We start from the raw sequence: 23,145 nt of genomic DNA on the forward strand, positions 1-23,145 counted from the left end.
TATAATCGTTTTTTCACCGTTTGATAAATAAAATTAGTAGGTGACTCGAAATAAAGTCATCTTTATCCCTTTCTTTCCCATGAATTTTGATCGGCCATTTCTTTGCGTAAAGTGTTTCTATATAAAAAGTGCTGAAGTATAATGTTAGTACGTTGTTTTTCAATAGTAACTTCATTGTTCATTGTTTGAGTCAATAGATTGTACTATTGGGTTAAAATATTAAACTTTCATTGGATATTGTATTGCCTAATGAGTATTAGAATCATATTCTAGTACTATTGCCATAGCATTCAATCAATGCGAGCTCTGGATCTACCATGGGAAAAAGGAGGACTCATAATGATGAAATACTAAAAGTGTTTTTGCGCCAGCGATTATGTATGTAGGTATGTTGACTTACCTTTTCAGAATAAAGTGATAATGATGCAATAGGGTTGATAACCATCAGAACTGGACCAGCTCGGGTGTGAATTAGATTATTGTAAAATCTTTGTCGTAATACGTGCAATACCGATGATTCATTCAGGTGTATTAGTTGACAAATATCTTCTACTAAATCCAATGATTCTGGATTGGCCCTCTCAATGTCTTCATCATAAAAACTCAGTTTTTCTCCATTATGGTGTAGCTGCACCGTAGTTTTTTCTGATCCCGAACACAACTTTGTCGCAGCCGTGAACCCTTCTTGATGTATTATCCACACTCGGTTCCCGTGTCATCATTCAATACTTGTTCTGGAGCCAACTGAAAAAAAAAACAGTAGAATTATTTACCGTTACTTTGCGACACATGGTATATATTGTGTCCTTAATCGGTTTTACAATACGGGTCTAGTGGACACAATTAATTTTAAATTACCTAGATAAGATCAGATACTGATTATGGATTTGGTTTGGGACTATTTTGTTAATGTTTTCAATTGCCGGTTTTATTCAGAACTTCTTTATTTGTTGTGTATAGTTTAGCTGTATTTTGAATATCAAATGTTATTATTTTGTGATTACTTTAAATTTGTCGTCAATTACTTTTCATTCTATTTTATCTGAAACATCTGGTGTTTGTTAAGTTTATTGTAGAAGTCGTTGTTTTCGGTGATTTATAAGTGTGCTCCATCATTAAATATGACCAGGTTTGTCATTTCTATTAAACTAGATAATAATTTTCCTCTTGCAACAGTAGGGTGCGGCTTATTTTTTCGAAAGTTCTCAAAACTAAAAAATTCGCATACTCTTCTGAATTCGAATGACATAAAATGGGAAACCCCTCAAATTTGAGCCAACAAATATTAAGATTTAGAGGTGGCGCACAGAGGTCATAATCAAAAAAATCAACTTCAACAAAATCGTGATATTTTATCATGTTAAATACTTATAGGACAAGGTTCCATAATTGTTTTTGCTGATTTCTTGGTTTTCGTTTTGATATGGGTCATTTAAGTGAGGTGAGTTAAGTGGAGACATAAATCATAAAAATCTAAATATTTTCAACACTGACAGCGTAAAAATATTAACGATACTTTACATGTACGCTATCAACAGCACTAGTTTTCAATAAGGTTTTAGTCGATCTTTAAGAAAAATAAAATTAACATTTGCATATTTTGTTTAGAAACTACATCGCTGATGTACAGCTGTTATTCGAAAAAAACCAAGACGAAAAAATGTTTCCCCTCCGAATCCCTCCATCGCATTCTTCTATGACACTTACCTATATAGTTATATTACATTTTGCACATAAATGCAGTTGCGTCCATTTGCGACCAGATTGGTGGTAACCGCTTAAATGTCGTATGTTCAGTTTACCAAAACATAACTTGATTAACAACAAATGGTAACTGTCAAGTATCTTATTTTTTGAGTTTTAAATGTAAAATCATTTGTAGGCTGCTCAACAATACACGTAGAAAGCCTTAATGGACCGATGCACGAGTTCACTATGTGACGTTTGAGCGGAGCCGTGTTATTTACGTGACCATGGCAACGAGTGAATTCGTCTAATTCGTCAAATGTCAAAATAGTGAACTCGTGCATGGACCGATTGTACAGCTTCTGCACTTTGTTCACCTCTTCTGGTACATGTGAGTGAATAAAGCTGAAATCACTTAAGTCAATACATGGAGGGGGGGAGGGGGTGAAAACCTTAGTACCTCCCCCTCTTAACAGAAGAAATGCTTTGCATGTAGAGCACGAATACATATCAAATTGCAAGAATTTATAACTTGTTCACCGATTTCCTATTTATAACCGCCCCCTATGGTAGCTGATTTTTTTCAAGTTATGAAATATGACCTTCAGTAAAGTCTTCAAACTTATTATTTTCCAATCAATTTTAAGCTATACGTTCTCCTTATATCATTCTCTTCCAAACTAAATTGATAAGTTTGTATAATATCAAATTTGTCCAAAAATGAAAACTAGTCTTAGTTTAAAAGCAGTTCTCTCTAATTTGTTCCTTTTTTAACTAAAAAAATCATCTTTGTTTGGCCATAACTTCATGAATACTCATCCGATTAGATCTTTTTGCAAGCTTTCGAAGCTAATTTAGTTGATTTTAAACTGCGTATACAAGAATTTGAATTTGGAAATTGTTTTGACTCAATTAAAAAAAAATTTTTTTTTTGAAATTCAAAAATATTTTTGTTATAAAATCATGAAAAATTACTTTTGATACCATTTTGAAGGTTAACAATTGAGAAATACCTCATTTGTTTAACCTTCAAGATGGTCTCAAAAGTAAGCTTAAGTAATGACGTTTAACTGACAAAAAATTTAGAAATTCAAGGATTTTTCGTTGAAAAATTGCGGCTTTAAGCAGTTTTTGTTAAATAATTAAGTTCAAAACTAATTTTTAAATTATTTTGGCGTACCCACAGCTTCTTATCCTGCACAAGATGATGGGATGACGATTCTCGAAGGGTAGCAGCGAGCGATCCAAACGGCCGCCCACTCTCAATAGGCCATCAGAGTAAATCGTACGAAGGTTGGCGAGTCTCTTACGATTACGTGGATGATTCCTTCAGTTGAACGACGAAGTTCACCGACGGTCAGATGCCGGCTTGCTACGCGCAGATTGCGAGGGTTTCGGCAGTTGTTGACGAATCGCAGCCACGTACCCCATGATACGTTGAATGGCTCGAAAGCTACTGAACTTGGAGTTCGGGCAACTGATCGTCTGGAACGAACTGGGGCAAGTCGATGTCGTATTCCACCTTTTGGAGGAAGTCCGGGCCATTCCATCAAAGCTGGTTGTTCTTCAGTGCTTCTGGTAGTTGGCCTCGGGAAACGATATCAGCGGGGTTTCGCAGGGACCGGACATACTCCCATCTGTAGTCTCCGGTATTCTCTTGGATTACAGCGATTCGATTTCGTACGAACAACTGTAGTTGGTTGACCGGCTTTCGTATCCAGGCCAGGACAATCGTACTGTCGCACCACAGCACAATTTCCCGGAACGTCATGTCCCAGGGCTGGTAACACCTTTTGCACCAACCGGGTGAGGAGAGCAGCGCACAACTTTTTCCGAGGAATGGAAAGGTCATGCAGAGGAGCCCAACTTCGACTTACTGGTGATGAGTTGTCACAGTCGCTGAGCCAGGGAGCTTCGCCAATACTATGACCGGCTACACCAACCGGCTGCTGTCGTGGCCTTCGGATGGTTAGCGATGAACAAGGTATCAGCACTCGGATTCCAGAACAAACCGAGCACCTTGATGGCTTCGTTCACTCCTCGTTTCTTCCAATGACTTCTTCTGCTCGCGATCTTCTTCAGGGATGTGCTCGAGAAATTCTACGGAGTTTGAGCACCACTTATGAATGGGGAATCTCCTTGCTCGAGGAATTGCTTCAGTTGTCGTTGGGGGGCTCGATGGCCTCTTCCACCGAGTCTGCGCCGGAGAGCACATCGTCCATATACGTTTCTTCGTTCACGATACGAGAGGCGATTGGGGAAGCATCGCTGTCTTCTTTCCACCAACTGCACCAAGCACCTAGTAGCTAGGAATGGTGCCGATGAGGTACCGTAGGTTACGGTAGACAACTTCCAGGACCCGCAGGCAGTTGCAAACGGGTGGGGTCTCCAAAAGATTCGCAGAAAACGATGGTCTTGCTTTGCATGCAGTACCTGGCGGTACATTTTGGATACGTCTCCGGAGAACACTATCTTGAACTTCCGGAAGGGCAGGACGATGAAATGCAGTTCGTTTTGAACTACAGGTCCTAACCCGCAGTGCTTCGTTCAGGGACAGCTCGGATGCTGAAGACTTGGCGCTGGCTTCGAACACGACACCGCGTGATGCGGCATAAGTACGCTAGCTGATTTGGAGGGTCGTCGGTTTCACGGAACTTCGTGGCAGTGTCCAAGAGCTTCGTACTCCCGGAGGAACTCCACGTACTGCGCCTGCAGTTCAGGGTTGCGGACGAGTATCTTCTCGCAGCATCAGGAATCTCTTGAGTGCGAGAGCACGGCAATCGTCTAGCTGGTTGATGTTCTGCTTGAACGGTAGGCTTCACGATGAATCGTCATCTTCATCTCGCTGATAGGTGGACAAGCAGTGGGCTTCGCAGGCAACTCCTCGGACGAAAGCTTGGGAACGTCTGCACTTTCTCGATTTGCCAGAACTGCTGCATCATTCGCCTCGACATCTTCAACGGTAGCGTGGTTGGATTGCTGAACGAAAACGTTGGTGACTTTGAGGCTCGACGATGACGCCGGTAACGACCACCCAAAATGAGTGTCTCACAACATCGGAAGGTTGTCCGCTAGATTGAGCTGACTTGGCTTCAAAATATCGAAGAAAAGCTCAGCGGCCGATAAGTAGACCCACCTTGGTCGGGCGTGTGAAACTCAGGATCGGCCAGAACCACTCCGTTAGGAATGTCGCAGTGGTTGATGTTGATCTTTGACGATGGAATCGTGCCCGTCACTCTCGTGTCACTAGGCACTCCAGGCTGGCTTGAAAGCTGGACACTCGGGGATCGAATTCTCAGGGTTACCTTGTCGCGGACGAGGGTGCGCAAGACGTGGATACAAGTAATCGGGACGTTAGCTGGCTTCTTCGGCAACCTAGGCGATTTGCTAATTCTTCGGTCACAAAATTTACCTGAGAGCCGCTGTCCAGCAGGACATGGCATGGAATGGCGGATTTCGCTTGTCAAACACCTGCACCACTGCGGTAAGCAGCATTACCGTCTGGACGACTGGGCGAAGTTCGACGAACAGGTAGTGGACACAGGTTGGTCCACAGGAGGATTCATCTGCCCCGACTTCGGTTGAACCGGAGCAGCCGGAACCGGTGGTAGGTTTACCACGGACTCCGCGGGAAGGGAAACGTTCGACTTCGTCACTTGGATGGGTGCCCCACCATCATGGAGCAGCGTGTGGTGCGACGTTGGCACTTGTGGCACGACTTATCGGATGGACACTCTCGGGAGCGGTGCCCTTTACGCAGGCAGTTGTAGCAAACTCCTGCAGCTCGAACCTTCTCTTGCTTCTGGGAAGCACTCAGCTTGTCCAATGCCGTGCACTGAATGTTTCGATTGTTCGCCACCACAAATCTCACACGCTTGCGAAATAGCAGTGGAAACTGCATGGCTCTTCTGGGGTAGCTTCGGAAGTTGCTGGAATTGCCTCGGCTTCACTGTGGGGTTCGTTGTTGGAAACGCTGCATCGCAGACACCTGGACTTCAGGAAATCGATGGTCTGCGAGTACTTTGGAAGCTGTCCTTTCTTCTGTGTACTTTCCCAGGCCTTCCGGGTTGACTTGTCCAGCGCTGAGATGATCAGATTCACAATGATGTGTTCCGATACTCCGGTCATTTCTTGCTCGAGGTAGCGGAGGCTCTTGACATGACGGGTGACTTCATGCAGGAGCGCTCGAAGCCTTTTGTGGGTCTCCAAGGTCATCTTTTTTGAGAGACAACAAACCACGGATGTGAGTTTCCACAATCACGCGTTCATTCTTCGAAGCGATCGGTCAAAATGTCCCAAGCTTGGTCGTAATCACCTTCACTGAGGACCTTCGTATCCAGCACACCAGCTGCCTCACGATGAGCGCCTTGTCGAGGTGATAGAGTTTGATTGCATCACTATCCCTCGAGTTCTCCATCAGATCTTGGAAGATGGCCTTAAACTTAGGCCAGGCGGCATAGCTCCCATCGAACGTTGGAATTGGCGCTTTTAGTGGTTGTTTTTGGATAACCACTTGAGGCGCTGTAGCACTGGCTGAAGGGATAGCAGCTGGCTTTGCTGGCCAAAATCTTCTGAACTCCACGTAGGTGGCAGACAGACTCTTGGACAGCACATTCAGTTGTGCCAATCCAATTTCTTGGTTGCTGGCCAGCATCCTATTAATCCTTACCAGCTTCATTCTCACTTGGTTGCGCTGCTTTACGGTCTTCTCAAACTCCTTCGTTTCTGGATCCATTTCTGCTTCCCCACTAAGCGAATTCGTAAAACGATCCGGAAGTATCGGCAACGATACGCCGAATCTTGGCTCTGCTGTTGCTGATTAGTGTTCTTTTCATCGGCTTGCTTCGACCGCGTCACAGGCGGCATTTAGCACTGTTTTCTTCACGCTCTTCTTATTCAGGATCGCGCACAGTTCTACTCAACTCGTCGCGTAAACACTTTTACACAGCGCACTTTTTCTCGAACGCACTAAAACTTTTCAATCGCCACTCGCGACACAATTTTTTGGTTCGAAGTTTTTGCTCGGGCACTCGCAAAAGCGGGTGCAAACTGTTTGGTTCGCTTTCCACTTTGTTCCACACTAGCGTAGCTCGTCTCAAACGAACATGTTTTGACATGCACAGCGTGTGCAATCAACTTTTTCACTTTCGCACGCCGACGACGCGGACGGTCGACACTCGATCCGGCTGGATCGTCACAAACTTTTTTTTCGCTTGCGCACTCGGCGGCGGCACAATGAAGGAGGGATTTTCTGGCTGTTTTCTTATCCGGATCCACCACTCGGCCGGCGGTCAAATCCGGCAGAATCTTCACGGGAAATCCACTACACGGCACTTCCAATTCGGTTCGGAACGGAACATCTAGCCAGCAGGGAGGGTCGAAAGGCAGCGGACTGTAAACACTTTTGGGGGGAAACACGGCGGAACAACCCACTTCGCGGTGGAAGGATCACTTTCGCGGAAGGATTGGCAAGGGCCAACTTTTCTTGTGCGAAGGAGTTGAACGCGGACGGCTACGCTAAAAACTATGAACTTTATTCTATTCTTCTTAACCCTTTCTTTCCCACGAGGTTTTTCGTAGTTTAAAAATAGAAAATGTGATATCTGGATATATCACCAGAACAAAAGATTTAAAGTTTTACTCGAAAATATGAATAGAAATGAAAAAAATACATCTTCCCAATGGATCACCTGTGATCCATTGGGAAGATGACTGCAACTAGGGTAAGAAAGAAGTATCAATATTTTTCTATTTCATTGTTTTTACTCATACAATTTATTTATTTATTTATACAATTCTGGAATAAAATAAAAAGTTGGGAAATAGTTTTTGTATTTTTTAAGACACAAGCAAACATCACACTTAATGTATTTAAATGAACTGAATGATTATTGATATTTGCACAGAACGGTATTCAACGGGCAATGTTCTACTTCGTCAAACCGTGCTTATAGCTACTGCTGAGTATTTTGGTTTGTTGATCGCCCACAGCGTCTTACAATTTTCTTTCCAACTTAAAATCACTTTCCAAGACATGATGATAGTTTTGTTTTCGAAAAGAGAGGTTAGAACAGAATTGACGAAAATGTCGTTTTATTCCCAATGGATCACCAGTGATCCACCTAATTTTCCGCAAAATCAATAGTTTTATGTAATGAATATTCTAAAAACTCAACTGAATCATGGAAAAGTTATTCAATTTAGCTTGTTTTTATTTTTTGTTTGGTGAAAATCATATTTATATTTCTAAATATAGAAGTTTTGAAAATCCACTTTATTTAAATCAGAAAAAATGCTGACTTTACTTCGGTTATTATGCTTTAACTGAAAATCCAAGTGATTATTTTTATGAAACTTGTACATTATTTCATGAACATATGTGAACATGTGGTGTAAAAATGGATATGATCTAACTTGTACAGTTTATATACGACATACGCAAAGTGGTGGATCACCTGTGCTACCATGGGAAGGAAAGGGTTAACATAGAGTTTGGTAATATTTCATTTGTTGCTACGCAAACGGTGCGTACTCAGCATCGGGTGAAAGTAGACTGATGCAGCCGTTGAGACCAGTGTTGCCACATTTTTTCCAACTCTCATCTGTGTTTTCGGCCTGAAAAAATCTTTTTATCTTAAGTCAACCTTCAAAAATCTTAGTAAAAATCTGTGTCACATAAAATCCAAAATTTTATTTATTTTTTGATCAAAAAGTACCTTTACGTATTATGGCTGTTCTGGGCATGTTAAAGATTTTTAATTTGAACTGATTGTTCAAAAAGTAAGTTATAGATGTATGTATAATTGATTCTTTAAATTTGAAATTCTTAAGGTTTTGAGAAAAACTAAACAGAGTAATGGCATTTTTGATGTTAGCTTCCAAAACCATGTCCTAAACCTGTGAAATATCTTAAAATCTTTTTCATCTAAAAATCTGTGATCTGTGATCACAGATATCTGTAGGCAAGAACAGGAAAAAATCTGTGTAATTAGAGATAAATCTGTGTATGTGGCATCACTGGTTGAGACTGCAGTTGGCTTGGCTGGGTTTGTAATTAGGGTGGTGATGGGTACGCATGGGAATAGGGTGGTGCATGATTTGCGATTCCGTCGGGAGACGGTACAGTTGGTATTTATTTGCTGTATTGTTTTGCTTTTGTTTTTCTTGATTTGGTAGGGTTGGGAATTCCTGTTTATTGCTGGTTGTAGTTTGTCCTGTACTGATCTGTTTCGGGGAAATTTTATGTTTGCCTCAGCGAAAGTTAGTTTCTTTCTAGCCATAGCTTGTAGAATCATGTTTTGCCTTATTCTTTCCGGATAATTCCTATCGTTTGCTTTGTGGCTACCATTACAATGTACACAAGTTGGAGCATCCCAGCAAATATCGCTTTCGTAATCCAACCCACATATCACGCATCACAGCCTTGAACTCCTGCATGTCTTAATGTGCCCAAACCTCCAACATCTCACATACTGTTTTACTAGGAAAATGTAAACATTGACCTTTGCTACTATTCCATATATCGATACTTCTTCCGGAAGCTCCTGTGCTTCAACATAGATTTTTATGGTAAATTTCGGAACTAGCACATTGTCTCCATCTACCTTCTTCATCTTATTGATTATTTCAACTTTAAAGAACATCTTCCCTGCCTGAATGTTATTGGTTATCTCCTCATCTGTGATTCTATGTGGTACATTGCGGACAACTCCTATTGTTTCAGCATGTTCGGTATGTAATTGCTTTCTTTCAACAATGCGAAGTTCATCAATACTTCAGCACCTTTCAGTATGTGGAATGTAATCCTAAATCTGTCATACCCTGCACTTTTGAGCTCTTTATTTTGTTTAACTCCGACATTGTGAAGGATTTTGGCTATCAACATGGAGTGGATTGATTTTTCATCTTTGTTCTGCCGTTCAATGAAAAACACTGTGTGCACATTATTTTATCCCATCCAGGTCAACCAGTGAGTGATTTTCGATAGCGATCGACATCGATTCGTTTTGAATCGTTGGGGATCGCCATCGCGGGATAAAGATCTATGAAGAAATTGTAACACTGGTTGCACGGGATTGGTCCAAAAAACATTCAAAACATCCTTTTCATTCTTTTTCTTGTTTCTCTGTGATCTGGTACCATGTGTATCGTAGTTATCTTGTTGTTGTGTGTGTGTCATTCTTGTTGGTTGTGTCCGTGTTTGTGTGAGGTCTTTTATCGTGTATTTGATCTACCTTTGTCTGCGTGTCTGATGATGTGTTCGTAATGTTTCCTGTGTCCGCCATATTGGCAACCATCAGTCGTGTCTATTCCTATCGCAATTCCGCCATTTTCTTTTTTTTCGTCCCATTTCTGTTTGTAGTCTTTTTGGAGTCTTTTTTCTCTCGTCAAAAGTCTTACCTTCCGAAATCGAGCAATCCTCGATTTCTATCCCATTGTGGACATCACCGTTCATCCATTATTTACGCCACTTTTTCTCTTATAATAACTATGTACACTTTATTCTTAACTTAACTAATCTAAAAACCACCACTTATGCTAATAAATTGGAAGGTCTTAAACTAATGGAGTTCTAAAAAAAACGCGAAAATTATGATACCGTCAAACGGGGTGACTTGCAACACTTTTCAACTTCAATCAACCAAAACCATGATCTAAACATTATATAAAAATATGAATTCCTTTTAGAACTTTTAATGGCCGGCCCACCTACAGAATGGGATGACAGAAGATTGAATCGAATTATTTTATCATATCAAAAGTCATCAAAAAGGTGAATTTTTTTAAATGTCCTTATGCGGGGTGACTTGCAACACTCAATGCTAATTTACTTTTTGCCAACAAAATGTTGGTATTTTTTATTTGTCACACTTGTTAAGTATTGTTATTCATGTATTTAAAGCATTGGAAACAGTACAACAGCATTTTGAATAACTTTTTGTAAGAAAATAATTGAGCTACTTTTGTATGGGAAAAAGATGTGTTAAATCATCAAGGTCGAATACCTTAACTGAATAATATTTTTAATGAGTGTTTGTTGCTGATTGATGAATTATTACTCTTTTGATTATAAAGTAGACCTAACACAAAAGTTTTTCACTTTTATAAAACTCTAAATTGCCTGGAAATAAAGTGTTGCAAGTCACCCCGCATAGGTACATTTTTATTAAAAATATTGTTATTAAAAACTTGTTGCTACAATTTCGTAAAATAAAATTCGTCGTATTATCAGTTATTAGTTACAGAAACACCAGGTAGAGTATTACTTTTGTATATTAAATTTATCCCATGTTTTTAAGTCACGATTTCGAACCTTCATCAAGCATCAGTTTCAAGTAAATCAAATGAATCATGTTTAATGTATAAAAATATTTATGATAACAGCTTTAATCGTGACTCTTACTTGAATTGTAAGTCAAACGTATTGAAGCACGGATTTGAAACGAATTTTCTTTTGAAATTTGTGTTTTATAGCGAAATTCAGTTGTAAGTTACAATGTGTTGCAAGTCACCCCGCCGTTGCAAGTCACCCCGTTTGACGGCAGTTATTTGCCACCCCGAATTATATACCGTTTTACAACATATATGATTGCCAATTGTTCAGTGTTCGCTAAATTGCTTCAAGATGACACGGAAACATTTTTGGAAACTGCAAAATTTTCTCGAAAATAATAGAAAAAAATCATTTTTCTTAAAATGTTTTCTCCTTTGCACCTATTTTTCGCCATGGTGTTCCTGATTCGCCACCCTCCATAAGAAATCAACGTAGGTGGCGAATTCAGGAACCGAAATCAAAATCGTGGCGAATACTGGTGCCACCCCCATTTTTTTTTTTTTTTTTTTTTTGTTTTTTTTTTTTTTTTTTTTTTTTTTTTTTTTTTTTTTTTTTTTTTTTTTTTTTTTTTTTTTTTTTTTTTTGTATCGGTCTGGCTTTTGCCAAGTTTCCCCTCTACCAGGACCAATACTCAGACGGACTAGGCAATGGCGCCCACATGAACACTGTTTTTTATTAGTATTGTGACGTGGTAGTTTTTGAAAAGTACCCATATTCCCTTGCTTCTGAGAAAAGGAAGCATTGTGAAAATCAGCAGCTCCATCAGAATTTGTTTGAAATAGTATAGCATTACTAATAGTCTAGTCGAAATGGTTTTGAATAATTTGTCATACAAGTGCTATTCTGATTACTATTGTCTTTTACGTAAGATTAGAGTCTTAAATGTCAAGTGTCGTCAAATCTTAACAAAATTAGGCTGTTTAGTAGTAGTTCTAGTTAATTTCATTTTTTGTTGTTAAAAGTATTTATTGGTCATTAGGTTCATATATCCTTAAAGAAAAAAGTCGCTTTCCTTGTCTGTTCAACAATTTTTCGAAACTAGCAAGTGTACCCTAATGATCGATCTCAGCGTCTTACTTTCCATAGTCATTTTTATAGTGAATATTGAAGAGTAAAGTTACCTTAGGCTTCTATTACAGTCTCCTACAAGATTCACTTTTCGGTGGCAAATGCAATGCTTCACAACGCCTACTTTCTACTTGTAAATTTTGCGAAAATGAAGCTGGAATTAGATTATTTATACCGCTGTTACAAAAGAGGTATTTCTTATTATGGCAATGTAAAAACCATATTAAAATAAGATTGTCGCCACTTATTTCTACTCAGTGAATCTACTAGTCATTTTCCTAAGAGTTCCTAAGTATTCCCTACGTCGTATATGATAACGATGTATCTAGCTAGCTAATAGTAAGAGTGGCTACGGATCATTCTGGTTAGCAAAAGGCAAACTGAACGTCACCAATAGTATTAATGTCCACTTCGAATAGATTAATTATTTGAAATGGGCATCAATTCTATCAATGACGCAGAATGTCCGTTGGATCACATCCGAAATATATTGCGTCTATGCCATATGAATTATGACGCGGCTTTAAGCAAAAAATGCCAAAATGTGATACCACCACTACAGGTTACGCCTTTGGTTTCCATCATATGGGCTAATGGATTATGCCCTCCCATCGCGGCAAGGTCGCATAACCAAGGGGAGGATAATACTGGTGCCACCCCCATTTTTAATACAAAAACAATGTTTCTGATTAGTTTTTATATTTTCCCTGCTGAGCATAGATTGAAAGCTTTCGTTTAATGCATTGACAGTAACCAAAGGTCTTTTGATTTATGTATAAACAATATTTCCTTAGGGTGGCCAAAACTGGTACACCTCCCCTAGTATTGTCTGTTTCATGGACAACAAAACGCTACGCCAATTTTCTAAAAGACTGGCAAAATCGTCGCCAGCAAAGGAATCAAAGGTAATTTGCCTTTGTGACTAATGAGCGGTCCATTAATTACGTAAGGGTTTATGGGGGAGGGAGGGTTTGAGATTTCTGAAGCGCCATCTAATTTATTTTTAATATCTTATCCGATTGGTATTTGGTTTGAAAAATCCCCAAAACGGACCGCCCCTAATGAAACGTCAAATTCGCAGCTGATTGGCTGGCAATGATTTACAAACAGTCGTTTTCGATAAGGTGCAAAATTCAAATTTCCTTTACTTCCCAGGGCATAGAGCATCATCGTACTTGCCACATGATATTGTGTATTTCTTTCACCACTGGACTGCGAAGTGCGGCCTCATAAGTGCGAAAGTGTGAATAAAAGTGCGGGATTGCATAGGGTCACGTTGGTGTTTTCAGAGCACTTATTTTCTGATTTACAAAGAATAAGTCCCCAAAAGGCACCTACCCGATTTGATGCCATTGCGCACTGTTATTGGCGTTTCCGCACTTATAAAAACTTCTGCGATAGTCCAGTGGTGAAAGAAATGCGCAATATATGAATGCGCACATGGCAACTTCGGCAAAGAAAGCTCTCAGTTAATAACTGTAGAAGTGCTCATAAGAACACTAAGCTGAGAAGTAGGCTCTGTCCTAGCGAGGACGTAATGCCAAGAAAAGGAGGAGGTTATTTATCATGACTATTGGGGTATTTGCCCAAAACTTCACGCAGCGTTCCCCTGAGGGAATGACGCACAGTGCTTTGAATGTATGGGACCTCGGGACAAAAGTCAGTAATGGAAATCGTATAGTTGAGATTTTTCGGATCATGAAGACCTTCAAAAAGTAACCCGCCATTCGTTTTGGCAGCCTGTTGAGATTGCAGCTCCCAATTTCAAAGTAATAAAACTCAGTTTGCAAAGTTAGCAATGATCTGGAAAAGTATCACTATATAGGGTGCAGAACCACTTGGGCATTTCCATGATTCACTTTGGCAGGGGGGTTTTTCTCGGCCGAATTGTCTGGAACTCCACTACAACGCATATTGTGGCCAAATATGAGCTTTGTAGCTTTAAAAAAACCCCACTTCCGAAGTGAATCAAAAGTGGCAAGAATTGGGTCCGGCTCCCTATATCCACATGTAGAAAGTATGCAGATACTTTTTCAGCTACATGCAGAAGAATTTCTTCATGTTGCGATTACTATCCTGTTAATTATTTTTACTTACGCACAAATAGTTGTTTCAAAGTAAAATTAACTTACGCCAACACTAAATTAACGTGAAATCACATATCCCTAGACTTCAAGTAATTCTCACAAATCTAGTTACTTCTAACTTGCAAAAAATAGTGCAGGTGCTAAGATGACCACCTCTCACGCAGGAGACCACGTATCAAGTTTGCCGACGCGCACTTTGTTCTGATTTTTGCAATGATTCTTTTAGTTCGATAAAGCAGCAACGAATCTTTTCACATATGTTAATAAAGCAGAACAAAATGCTGAGTAAACATTGCAAAATATTGTTCACTCAATTAGATTCACTTTGCGTCAACTAAATATATGTTCTCCGTGTAGGTACTTGGTTTTCATTGTTTCGAAATTGTGACATGTTTTGGGAGCAATCATCTACGACGCACAAATTTGAATTAAATTAACATAAATGAGGTCGTGTATATTTTTAGCTCTACTCCCTTCAAATTGCACTCTGTGAAGTCAGTTTTCCTTATAGCAAGTCTTTACAGTATTGAAATCAGGGAGTGAAATTATCGGTCACGGCGATAATCATAAGCCTATCGCTCAAGCCGATTTTCCGGCGAAAAGAGACGTGCGATAATATCCTACCCGTCCAGTACTGCGAGAGTGTGCTCTCACGAGATCTGCAGCAGCGAATTTATATTATCACCAGCAACGAAAAGTTGGCTTCCTTCTTTTCTTCTCTTGTTTCATCGTTTTGAGTGTCCTTTGCTTCCGCATGTAGCTTTTATATACCAAATTCCTCTCCTCCTTCGTTCAGCTGACGTGGTCGAGTGGTTATGGTGCACGCGCGTTTTGACAATGTTTTTGCTCATGGATATGGGTTCGAACCCCGTCGGCGGCAAACATTTTTGTTATTTCCCGTCTGATAATTATCGCGATAAGTTTAGAGCCGATAAAGTTGGATCAGTGCATATTATCGGATCGATCTTGGCTTCTCGTCAGCACAATGATCAACAATTATAGCAGTTCACGAAATCTGTTTCTCGCAGATAAAGGCGGCAACTAATTGTCGGGTTGCTTGAAAAACGCCTATTTTCGTCTCATTTACGCGATAATTTCATTCACTGATTGAAATATGGAAATTCTGAATTCAAAATACAGTCAAACCTCCATGAGTCAATATCTGAATGGACCATCGATTCATGGAAATATCGAGTCATGGAACAGAAATGCTTTGAAAAGCTGTTTGGAGGGATCATCATAATAACTATGAAATTAAGTTTTTAGTATGGTTCCATCAAAAGACCCCCATGTCCCTTGCCGTTGCCCAATATTTTATGGCTCATAAGGTAATCTAGAATGCCGTTCAAAGTGTACTGCGATCTGTCAAACTTGGGTACCTTTTGCACTACCGAGGGACCAAATGCAGTACTAGAAGTGGTACCCAATCTGAGCCCGAGTGCGACGGACGTGGTTCCATGACTCGATATCGAGTCATGGAACATCGACTCATAGAGGTTTCACTGTATATTTTATTAAATTACGAAACATATATTATGGTATAAATTCCCTAGGAAAAATAAATTAATGTTCATGTACCAAACTTTTTTTTTTCGTTCACGGCATAGTAATGTTTTTAGCCAGTGCTGTAAACACCATTAACCCTTTCTTTCCCACAGCTTTGTTCGACAATTTAACTGCCAAAATGGGGTTTCTAAAATAAGTGCTTGAACAAAAGTTGTTGCAAATGAGCTGTATTATTCAAAATCATCATAAAAAAATTTGATTGTTTTTCAATAGTTAGTTGATTGTTTTTCAATAGTTTGACACTTAGGTCACTTATTTCGATGTTTGATGAGACAAATGAGCGTATAAATTTATTCCAATCATTATTGAGCTAATCGTAGCAATTCGGTTTAGTTAGCGTTCGTCAAAAATCGGTGGATCACCTGGGAAAGAGAGGGTTAACAAACTATCCAAAACACAAATGAATCGAATGTTTCCGAATCCCTTACAGCACATCATGAATAACAGAAACAGCTGTTCTATCTGTTTGAACAATGACATTTTGTTTTGATTGACGCCTTCACTAACACCATCATACGCTGTCAAAATATTGCACCGAAACCGTTTTATTTTCCGGTGTCAATTGTTACACTCGCACGGTGCACCGTCGGGAATAATCGAAAACGACATAAGTTTTGATAGGGAGTCGGATCCTATTCTTGGTACTTTTGATTCACTTCGGCAGTGTTTTTTTTTTGAAAAAGATGTGTTAAATCATTAAGGTCGAATACCTTAACTGAATAATATTTTTGATGAGTGTTTGTTGCTGATTGATGAATTATTACTCTTTTGATTATAAAGTAGACCTAACACAAAAGTTTTTCACTTTTATAAAACTCTAAATTGCTTGGAAATAAAGTGTTGCAAGTCACCCCGCATAGGTACATTTTTATTAAAAATATTGTTATTAAAAACTTGTTGCTACAATTTCGTAAAATAAAATTCGTCATATTATCAGTTATTAGTTATAGAAACACCAGGTAGAGTATTACTTTTGTATATTAAATCTATCCCATGTTTGACGATGTTTCACGATTTCGAACCTTCATCAAGCATCAGTTTCAAGTAATTCAAATGAATCATGTTTAATGTATAAAAATATTTATGATAACAGCTTTAATCGTGACTCTTACTTGAATTGTAAGTCAAACGTATTGAAGCACGGATTTGAAACGAATTTTCTTTTGAAATTTGTGTTTTACGACGAAATTCAGTTGTAAGTTACATTGTGTTGCAAGTCACCCCGCCGTTGCAAGTCACCCCGTTTGACGGTATATTAAAAGTGTAAATTTACACTTTCGCCACTAGTATTCAAGATGGAAGAAAATTCAATCCAATTTTTTCACAACCAAAATCGACTTCGCGGTATCAAACCCAGACTCAGCTCTTACTTTCCACTTGTTGCTGCAAAGGAATTGTTCCATTCCTAATTTCTGTCCATAAAAGGGCGCTTTACCCTTGCTTCCAGTTCCAACTTTGCTATTCTTTGCAATAGGATCTGACGTAGTGTTAAGTTAAGGCCGTACGGGACGTCATCATAATCACCCTATCCATTTCAAGAAGCAAATCCCAAGAACCACTCCATATATCGATGCGAAAAATGTATCACTATGATTCTATATATGTATGTAGTGCACGCACAACCCAATACATTTTCAGCTTCATCGGTTCACTAAAACTCGAGATTTGCTTCCACAAAGTTTTGATGATAATTGTTAGAGTGAGACAAAAGGGTTCAGGGACAAAATGTCGAAAGACAAAACGTCGAATGCCAAAACGTCGAATCCCAAAACGTCGAAAGGGACAAAACGTCGAAGAGACAAAACGTCGAAAGCAGTATTTTTTCTAGCGAAGGTTTTTGAATAACTAGCGTTGCCAAGGGACAAATGGTTGCGATGCAGACAGCGTTGGAAACAGCCAAATTCAAAATTTTCATCACAGTAAGCATGAAACAAATTTCCAGAAAAATGTCAAACAACCATCCATTTCTGACGAATAAAGAAGTAGTGCAGCACTTGAAGCAAGCTGAAATTGAAAAGAAAGTTCCAGAAACTTGAGAATCAGATGTAGCACGCTGAATGTGAGGAATGCGAAAAACAAGCCGTTGGGTGGTTGGTGATCGGAATTGACTAATTTGAAAGATTGTTGTCTGTACTTTTCGCAGCAGGCACCAATTACTAGCATTTCAGAACGATGTAGTCGTTACCCTCTTTGTGAATTCTTTATTCTTTAAAAATTACTCATTCTTTTGTCGATTACGTACAATTGAATTGAAAGATTGATTTACCTTTCTTACATAGATATTCAGGATCACATATATAGAAATCAAGATATCCAGCAAGTTTTTCAATATGTACGCCCAACAAGTGACAGCAAGATTTTAATACGATTGTGCATGAAAACCTTACAAATATTGTATAATATCGTTGCATATACGGTATTTGTATTGAAATCTTACATTTTCTGTAAGAAAACTATACGTTTTCTTTATATATAACGATATTATTTAATTTTTGGATTGAGTCTTGTTTTGGGTGTACTATTCAATTGATTTATTTTTGTGTAGAGAATTCAAACAGACTAGTGTTAGTAGACACAATTATCAATTTCAAACATATTCAAACGAACATTAACGTCCAACGTGGCGGTACTGCGAAAAAGTCAAACTGAAACAAAAGTTATAGAATTCCTTTCAATGTTTGACTTAAATTAGCACTTTGATGAGACAGTTAAATAATTGTTTTATAACCTGAAAATTAAAGAAAAATTTTAAACGTTTCCGACAAGTATTGATTATTTTCATATATTTTTCTAATCTTTTCCAGATCAGTGAAATATTACGGTAATAACATTAGAAAAAAATTCACTGACTTGTCTATTCCAAATATTGTATAGTTTTTGGATTTCACGTTTCATTTTTATCGATTTTTTATTATTCCTTAGTAATCAAATAGTTAACCCTCTAATACCCAATCCCGCCTTTAGACGGGGTACACTTTGGTATTTTTTTCGTAGTTCGGAAATCATAATGATTTTATTATAGCTTAAAAATTGACTCATAACACACATATAAGAAACGTTTTTTATGACTTTTGAATCTTTCTTGTATTTTTGAACATTGTTTGAAAAATTGTATTTTTGTTATTGCCAATAATCAGTTACCAGAAGAGGCTTCAAGAAAAAATGAAAAAGGATAGGGATGTTCAAAAATAAAAATTACAAAAATCAAAAACCAAAATTCATAGATTTGCGAACAAAAATAAATCATTGCCCAAAACGTGTTTATAACGATTTTAGATGACTAAAAACGATATTCAGATCGAAAATAAAAATTTGGGTATTAGAGGGTTAAATGTTTTTTCAGACAATCGCATTTTCTTTCTTTCCGACGTTCTGTTCCTTCGACATGTCATCCTTTCGACGTTTTGGCATTCGACATTTTGTCCTTTCGACGTTTTGTCCCTTCGACGTTTTGTCCCTTCGACGTTTTGGCATTCGACGTTTTAGCATTCGACATTTTGTCTTTCGACCTTTTGTCACCCAACCAGACAAAAGATAGGGAAAATAACACGGTCTCCCGTGTCGCCTTAACACTGTTAACTTTCGCCAAATCACGGCAAATGCATCAATTTGAAAATCCTTTTATTTTGCACACTGCTCTATAATATGTCATAATTTGATCCATAAAATGAAAATAGATCCATGCCTGATCCTATTCTTGGCACTTGATTCACATGGGCAAAAGGGTTTTTTTGAAAGCTACTGACCTCATATTTGGCCACAATATTGAAGTGCTTCTTATCGCAATACTTTAAGACAATTCGGCCAAGAAAAACCTTCACGTTTGGCAATCATTGAAGTGCCCAAGTAGCTCTGCACCCTAACAGTTTTTTTTTTTTTTATTATTGAGATTTTCAGCCCCAGGCTGGTTTATCTTAGATCTACAACAGCGTTTTCAGAAACCGATATTTTTTTTTAAATTGTAATGTAATTCTTAATAAATATTACACACAAAATAGTTTACTAATCGAAGTTACAATTTAAAAAAAGATACAATTCATGTATTTGCATTGAGGTGATTATAGAACGAAGCCACACCTCAAATTGTCAAGAGCACAAGACTTGAGAACCAAACAGCGTTCAGCGTTGAAAATTTATCCCATTGGTCACCACCAGCAAGCAACCAGTTTGATTGGTTTTCAATACGAACTGTTATCATTATTATCCAGTCTTGTGCACTTGGAAATTTGAAGTTTGGCTTCGTTTTATAATCACCTTAAAATTTTATGTTTTTTTATTTTGTTTCTTTTAATGTAAAAGGTTGGATCCGACACTAATCGATCGATAACTGTGGGGTCATAGGACTCAAACCTTCATATAAGATATAATTGGTTTAAATTAGAAAATCAAATTTACATTGATTGATTTTTTCAACATGCCTGTAGTCTCCATACAAAATTCTCCGTTTCTCTCATATGGCAAAATACAATATTTCCTAAATCATCAAAAAATAACTTTCTAGCATCGAAAGTATCATGAACTTTGTTGATAAGTACCGTAATCCGGGGTAACATTGATCATTTTTCTTAATGTTTCTTTAATATTTCGTTTGAAAATGCAAATGTTGCAAATTTTATATTTTTAAAACAAGTACTGCCACCCATAGCTCGAGACTATATACTGTATTTTGTTTATTGAAAGATTTTAGCATGTTAAAACAAATGTTTTAAGCGATTTTTTGATTTAGCGATATGGGGTAACATTGATCACCTATGTAAACAACGTTCGGTAATATTGAAAAAGTCGTTACTTACTTGAATCATGGCCCCTGAAGCCGAATATGAAGGCCAAACGCTTACAAGTCATTTAGATTTTGAGTTATTTTAATATTAAAAACACCTCGAACCACGGAATACGCCTAAAGGTAGGCAATTTCCTAAGGGAATTTTACATTCTTAACAGTAATTCGGCAATGTTGCCTAATTGAGCATACTTATAAAAGTTTTGACAACGGAATCGTTTTATGCGATGCCATTTTTAGTAAGAACCACATTTTCCTTGCTTATACCGTTTGCAGAACTTATGTGAGACATGAATCTTCGGTAGTGTCATCCTTATCAATTAAAATCATTATTTCGAAAAGTCAACAAATTTACGCATAAGGTTAACGTAATTTTCGCAAAAATATTAACTTTTATTAGCTCATGAATATAAGAAAGAGAAGCGCCATTCATGATTTGGAAATGTTTCCTCAATATATGACTTTTGATGATATGAGTAATTCCGATCAATGTTACCCCGCTGATCAATGATACCCCGGATTACGGTATTGTTTTACACATGAAGTTTGAATTCTGTGGCAAATTTAGCAAATAGATATCCATACAAGCTGGTAAACTTGTTTGCAGGTTGGATGAAGTAGTCAAATTTAGCATTTTCAACAACCAATGTCTCGAAAACTAGACGTGCTATGCTATTTTTGATAACGGTTTCTGCAATCCTCAACGAAATTGCGGTATTTCGGTGCTTGAGACAAAATCGTGTATTATTCTACGCTAGTCAATGTACAGCTAAAATGTTCGATAGCAAAATTAAAATATTTACCGTGATATTACGCAGCCTCCTGTTCGCACTTCTTTTCAATGTATTACATTCAACAATGTCGATAGAATATTGATCAGTACAGCTATCCATCATACAACGACGTGAGAGTTCTACAAGTTCCGCAACAGGTTGTACCTATAATGATTGGAATCAATATTATCATTGATTAGATAACTTATATTAATAATCTACGCCACCTGAACAGTTACACTATCACCGCTGTTTTTGATTATGTCTATAATTGCCTCTCGGTTCATGTCCTGTACAGGTAGTCCGTTTACTTTCAAAAGTATATCTCCTGGCAATAAACCAGTAGAAACCTTGACGTTGTTACTTGGTTCAGCAAAGATTACTGAATGGAATTTAGGTGATAGTAAACTGTTTACTGGGTCCAAAATCGTAGCCTTTCGCAAGCTGAACCCAAAATCGTTCCTAGGTGCTTTTTGCCGTTTTATTACCAATTCTCGTACTGGGGGTATTGTTACCAGATTTATTGGCGGTAATGGAAGTGTTAATTCGTCAAAATATTGTGGCCATCGATACAATCCTCTAGAAACTCCAACAGGACTCAGGGAAAATGTTGGTGTTGCGAATGACGAATTCGAAGTATCTGTAAAACTACCAACACTGGGTGAAGGGGATGTTGCTCCGTGCATGTGTTGTGTGTAGGGCTCTGTAAGCTATAATATTTAAGAAACATCATTGTCGTTAGTGAATTCAGCGTTGCTTGAAGAGGGGCCATTTGGTATAAGGTCAATTGGCATAAAGGAGATTTGGGCTCATTCACAAATTTCATAACGCTGAAGGGGGTGGGTGGGTGTCCTCGTGCTGTTACGGCTCGGAGAAAATTTGAAAAATTTTCATACGAAAAGCGTTACAAGAGGGTGGGTGTCGAAAATTACCGTTTTTGGCGTTATGAAATTTGTGAATAAACCCTTTGGCATAATTTTTAACTAAGTGAAAGATGAGGGACATTTGGCATAACGAACATTTTTCATAACGGACATTTGGCATAATTTCAATATATTTTCTGTACATACCTAAATTGAAGATTTTAGCATTTTATTACCGTTTTATTTGAGTAACAGCTGAATCTGTTTTATAATAATTTATTTATTCTCTTCTCCGGCAAGCCACCGAAATGCGGTAGGAATCAGAAGATTCCGGTTAAATCATGCCACCGATTACAATCGGACTGTAAACCGTGTAGATGTACAGTGTACCCCCGTTAATTTGAACGACACCTCATACAAACCATCGGGGTTCATTTTTAATTTGAACTTCTAGTCACCCTATGAACAACAGAAATGAGTGTGTCTGGTTACCTCTTTGCCTGCTTTGTTTTGATTCTGCGATTCATTTCACGACGTTCCATTTGACTTTACTCCGTTCCAAGAGCTAAATGACGTTTGAACGATGTGCAAATTAGCGTGTTCAAATTAAACAAATTAAAAAGTGTTCAGATTAAAAGTGGGTACACGGAATTTTATACGACTTATGTTGACTTCCAACCCGGTGATCTCGCTTACGAATAGACAAAATACCGGTTAAGGAAAAGATGGTGAATTTTATCGAAAACAACTGAAAAATGATGATTTCTATATAAATCCACGATTTACATTTGATTTGATGTGCTCAGGTAGCCATGACTTTTGTGTGTTGAGCATGTGTGATTCTTCTATATAAATAAAAATGGAATGGTGTTTGTATGTCACGAAATGGCTTGCGAACGGGTGAACGGATTTGAATGATTCTTTCTCTGTTTTGTTCTTTAAGAGTTCCGACGTGTTTGTGTTTATAAAAATCCCGGGATATCCACCG

At 38.2% G+C, this 23,145-nt stretch overlaps 1 protein-coding gene across 3 annotated transcripts in view; it reads right to left on the bottom strand.

The window, feature by feature from the left end:
- LOC5572998 (unconventional myosin-XVIIIa) overlaps positions 1–23,145 on the bottom strand; it is a 381,144-nt gene that overhangs the window by 236,845 nt on the left and 121,154 nt on the right. For 2 of the 3 annotated variants that reach the window (XM_021852938.1, XM_021852939.1), the window contains 3 exons: positions 21,522–22,004; positions 21,325–21,459; positions 401–744 (listed from right to left, as the gene is read on the bottom strand). In XM_021852938.1, coding sequence (XP_021708630.1) covers positions 401–445 — 45 coding nt within the window. In that variant the 5' untranslated portion in view covers positions 446–744; positions 21,325–21,459; positions 21,522–22,004. Of the gene's footprint in view, positions 1–400; positions 745–21,324; positions 21,460–21,521; positions 22,005–23,145 lie in introns of those variants that run through there. The other variant, XM_021852942.1, reaches the window with a different exon arrangement.

Source organism: Aedes aegypti, chromosome 3 (assembly GCF_002204515.2).
Source record: "Aedes aegypti strain LVP_AGWG chromosome 3, AaegL5.0 Primary Assembly, whole genome shotgun sequence".
Lineage (NCBI taxonomy): Eukaryota > Metazoa > Arthropoda > Insecta > Diptera > Culicidae > Aedes > Aedes aegypti.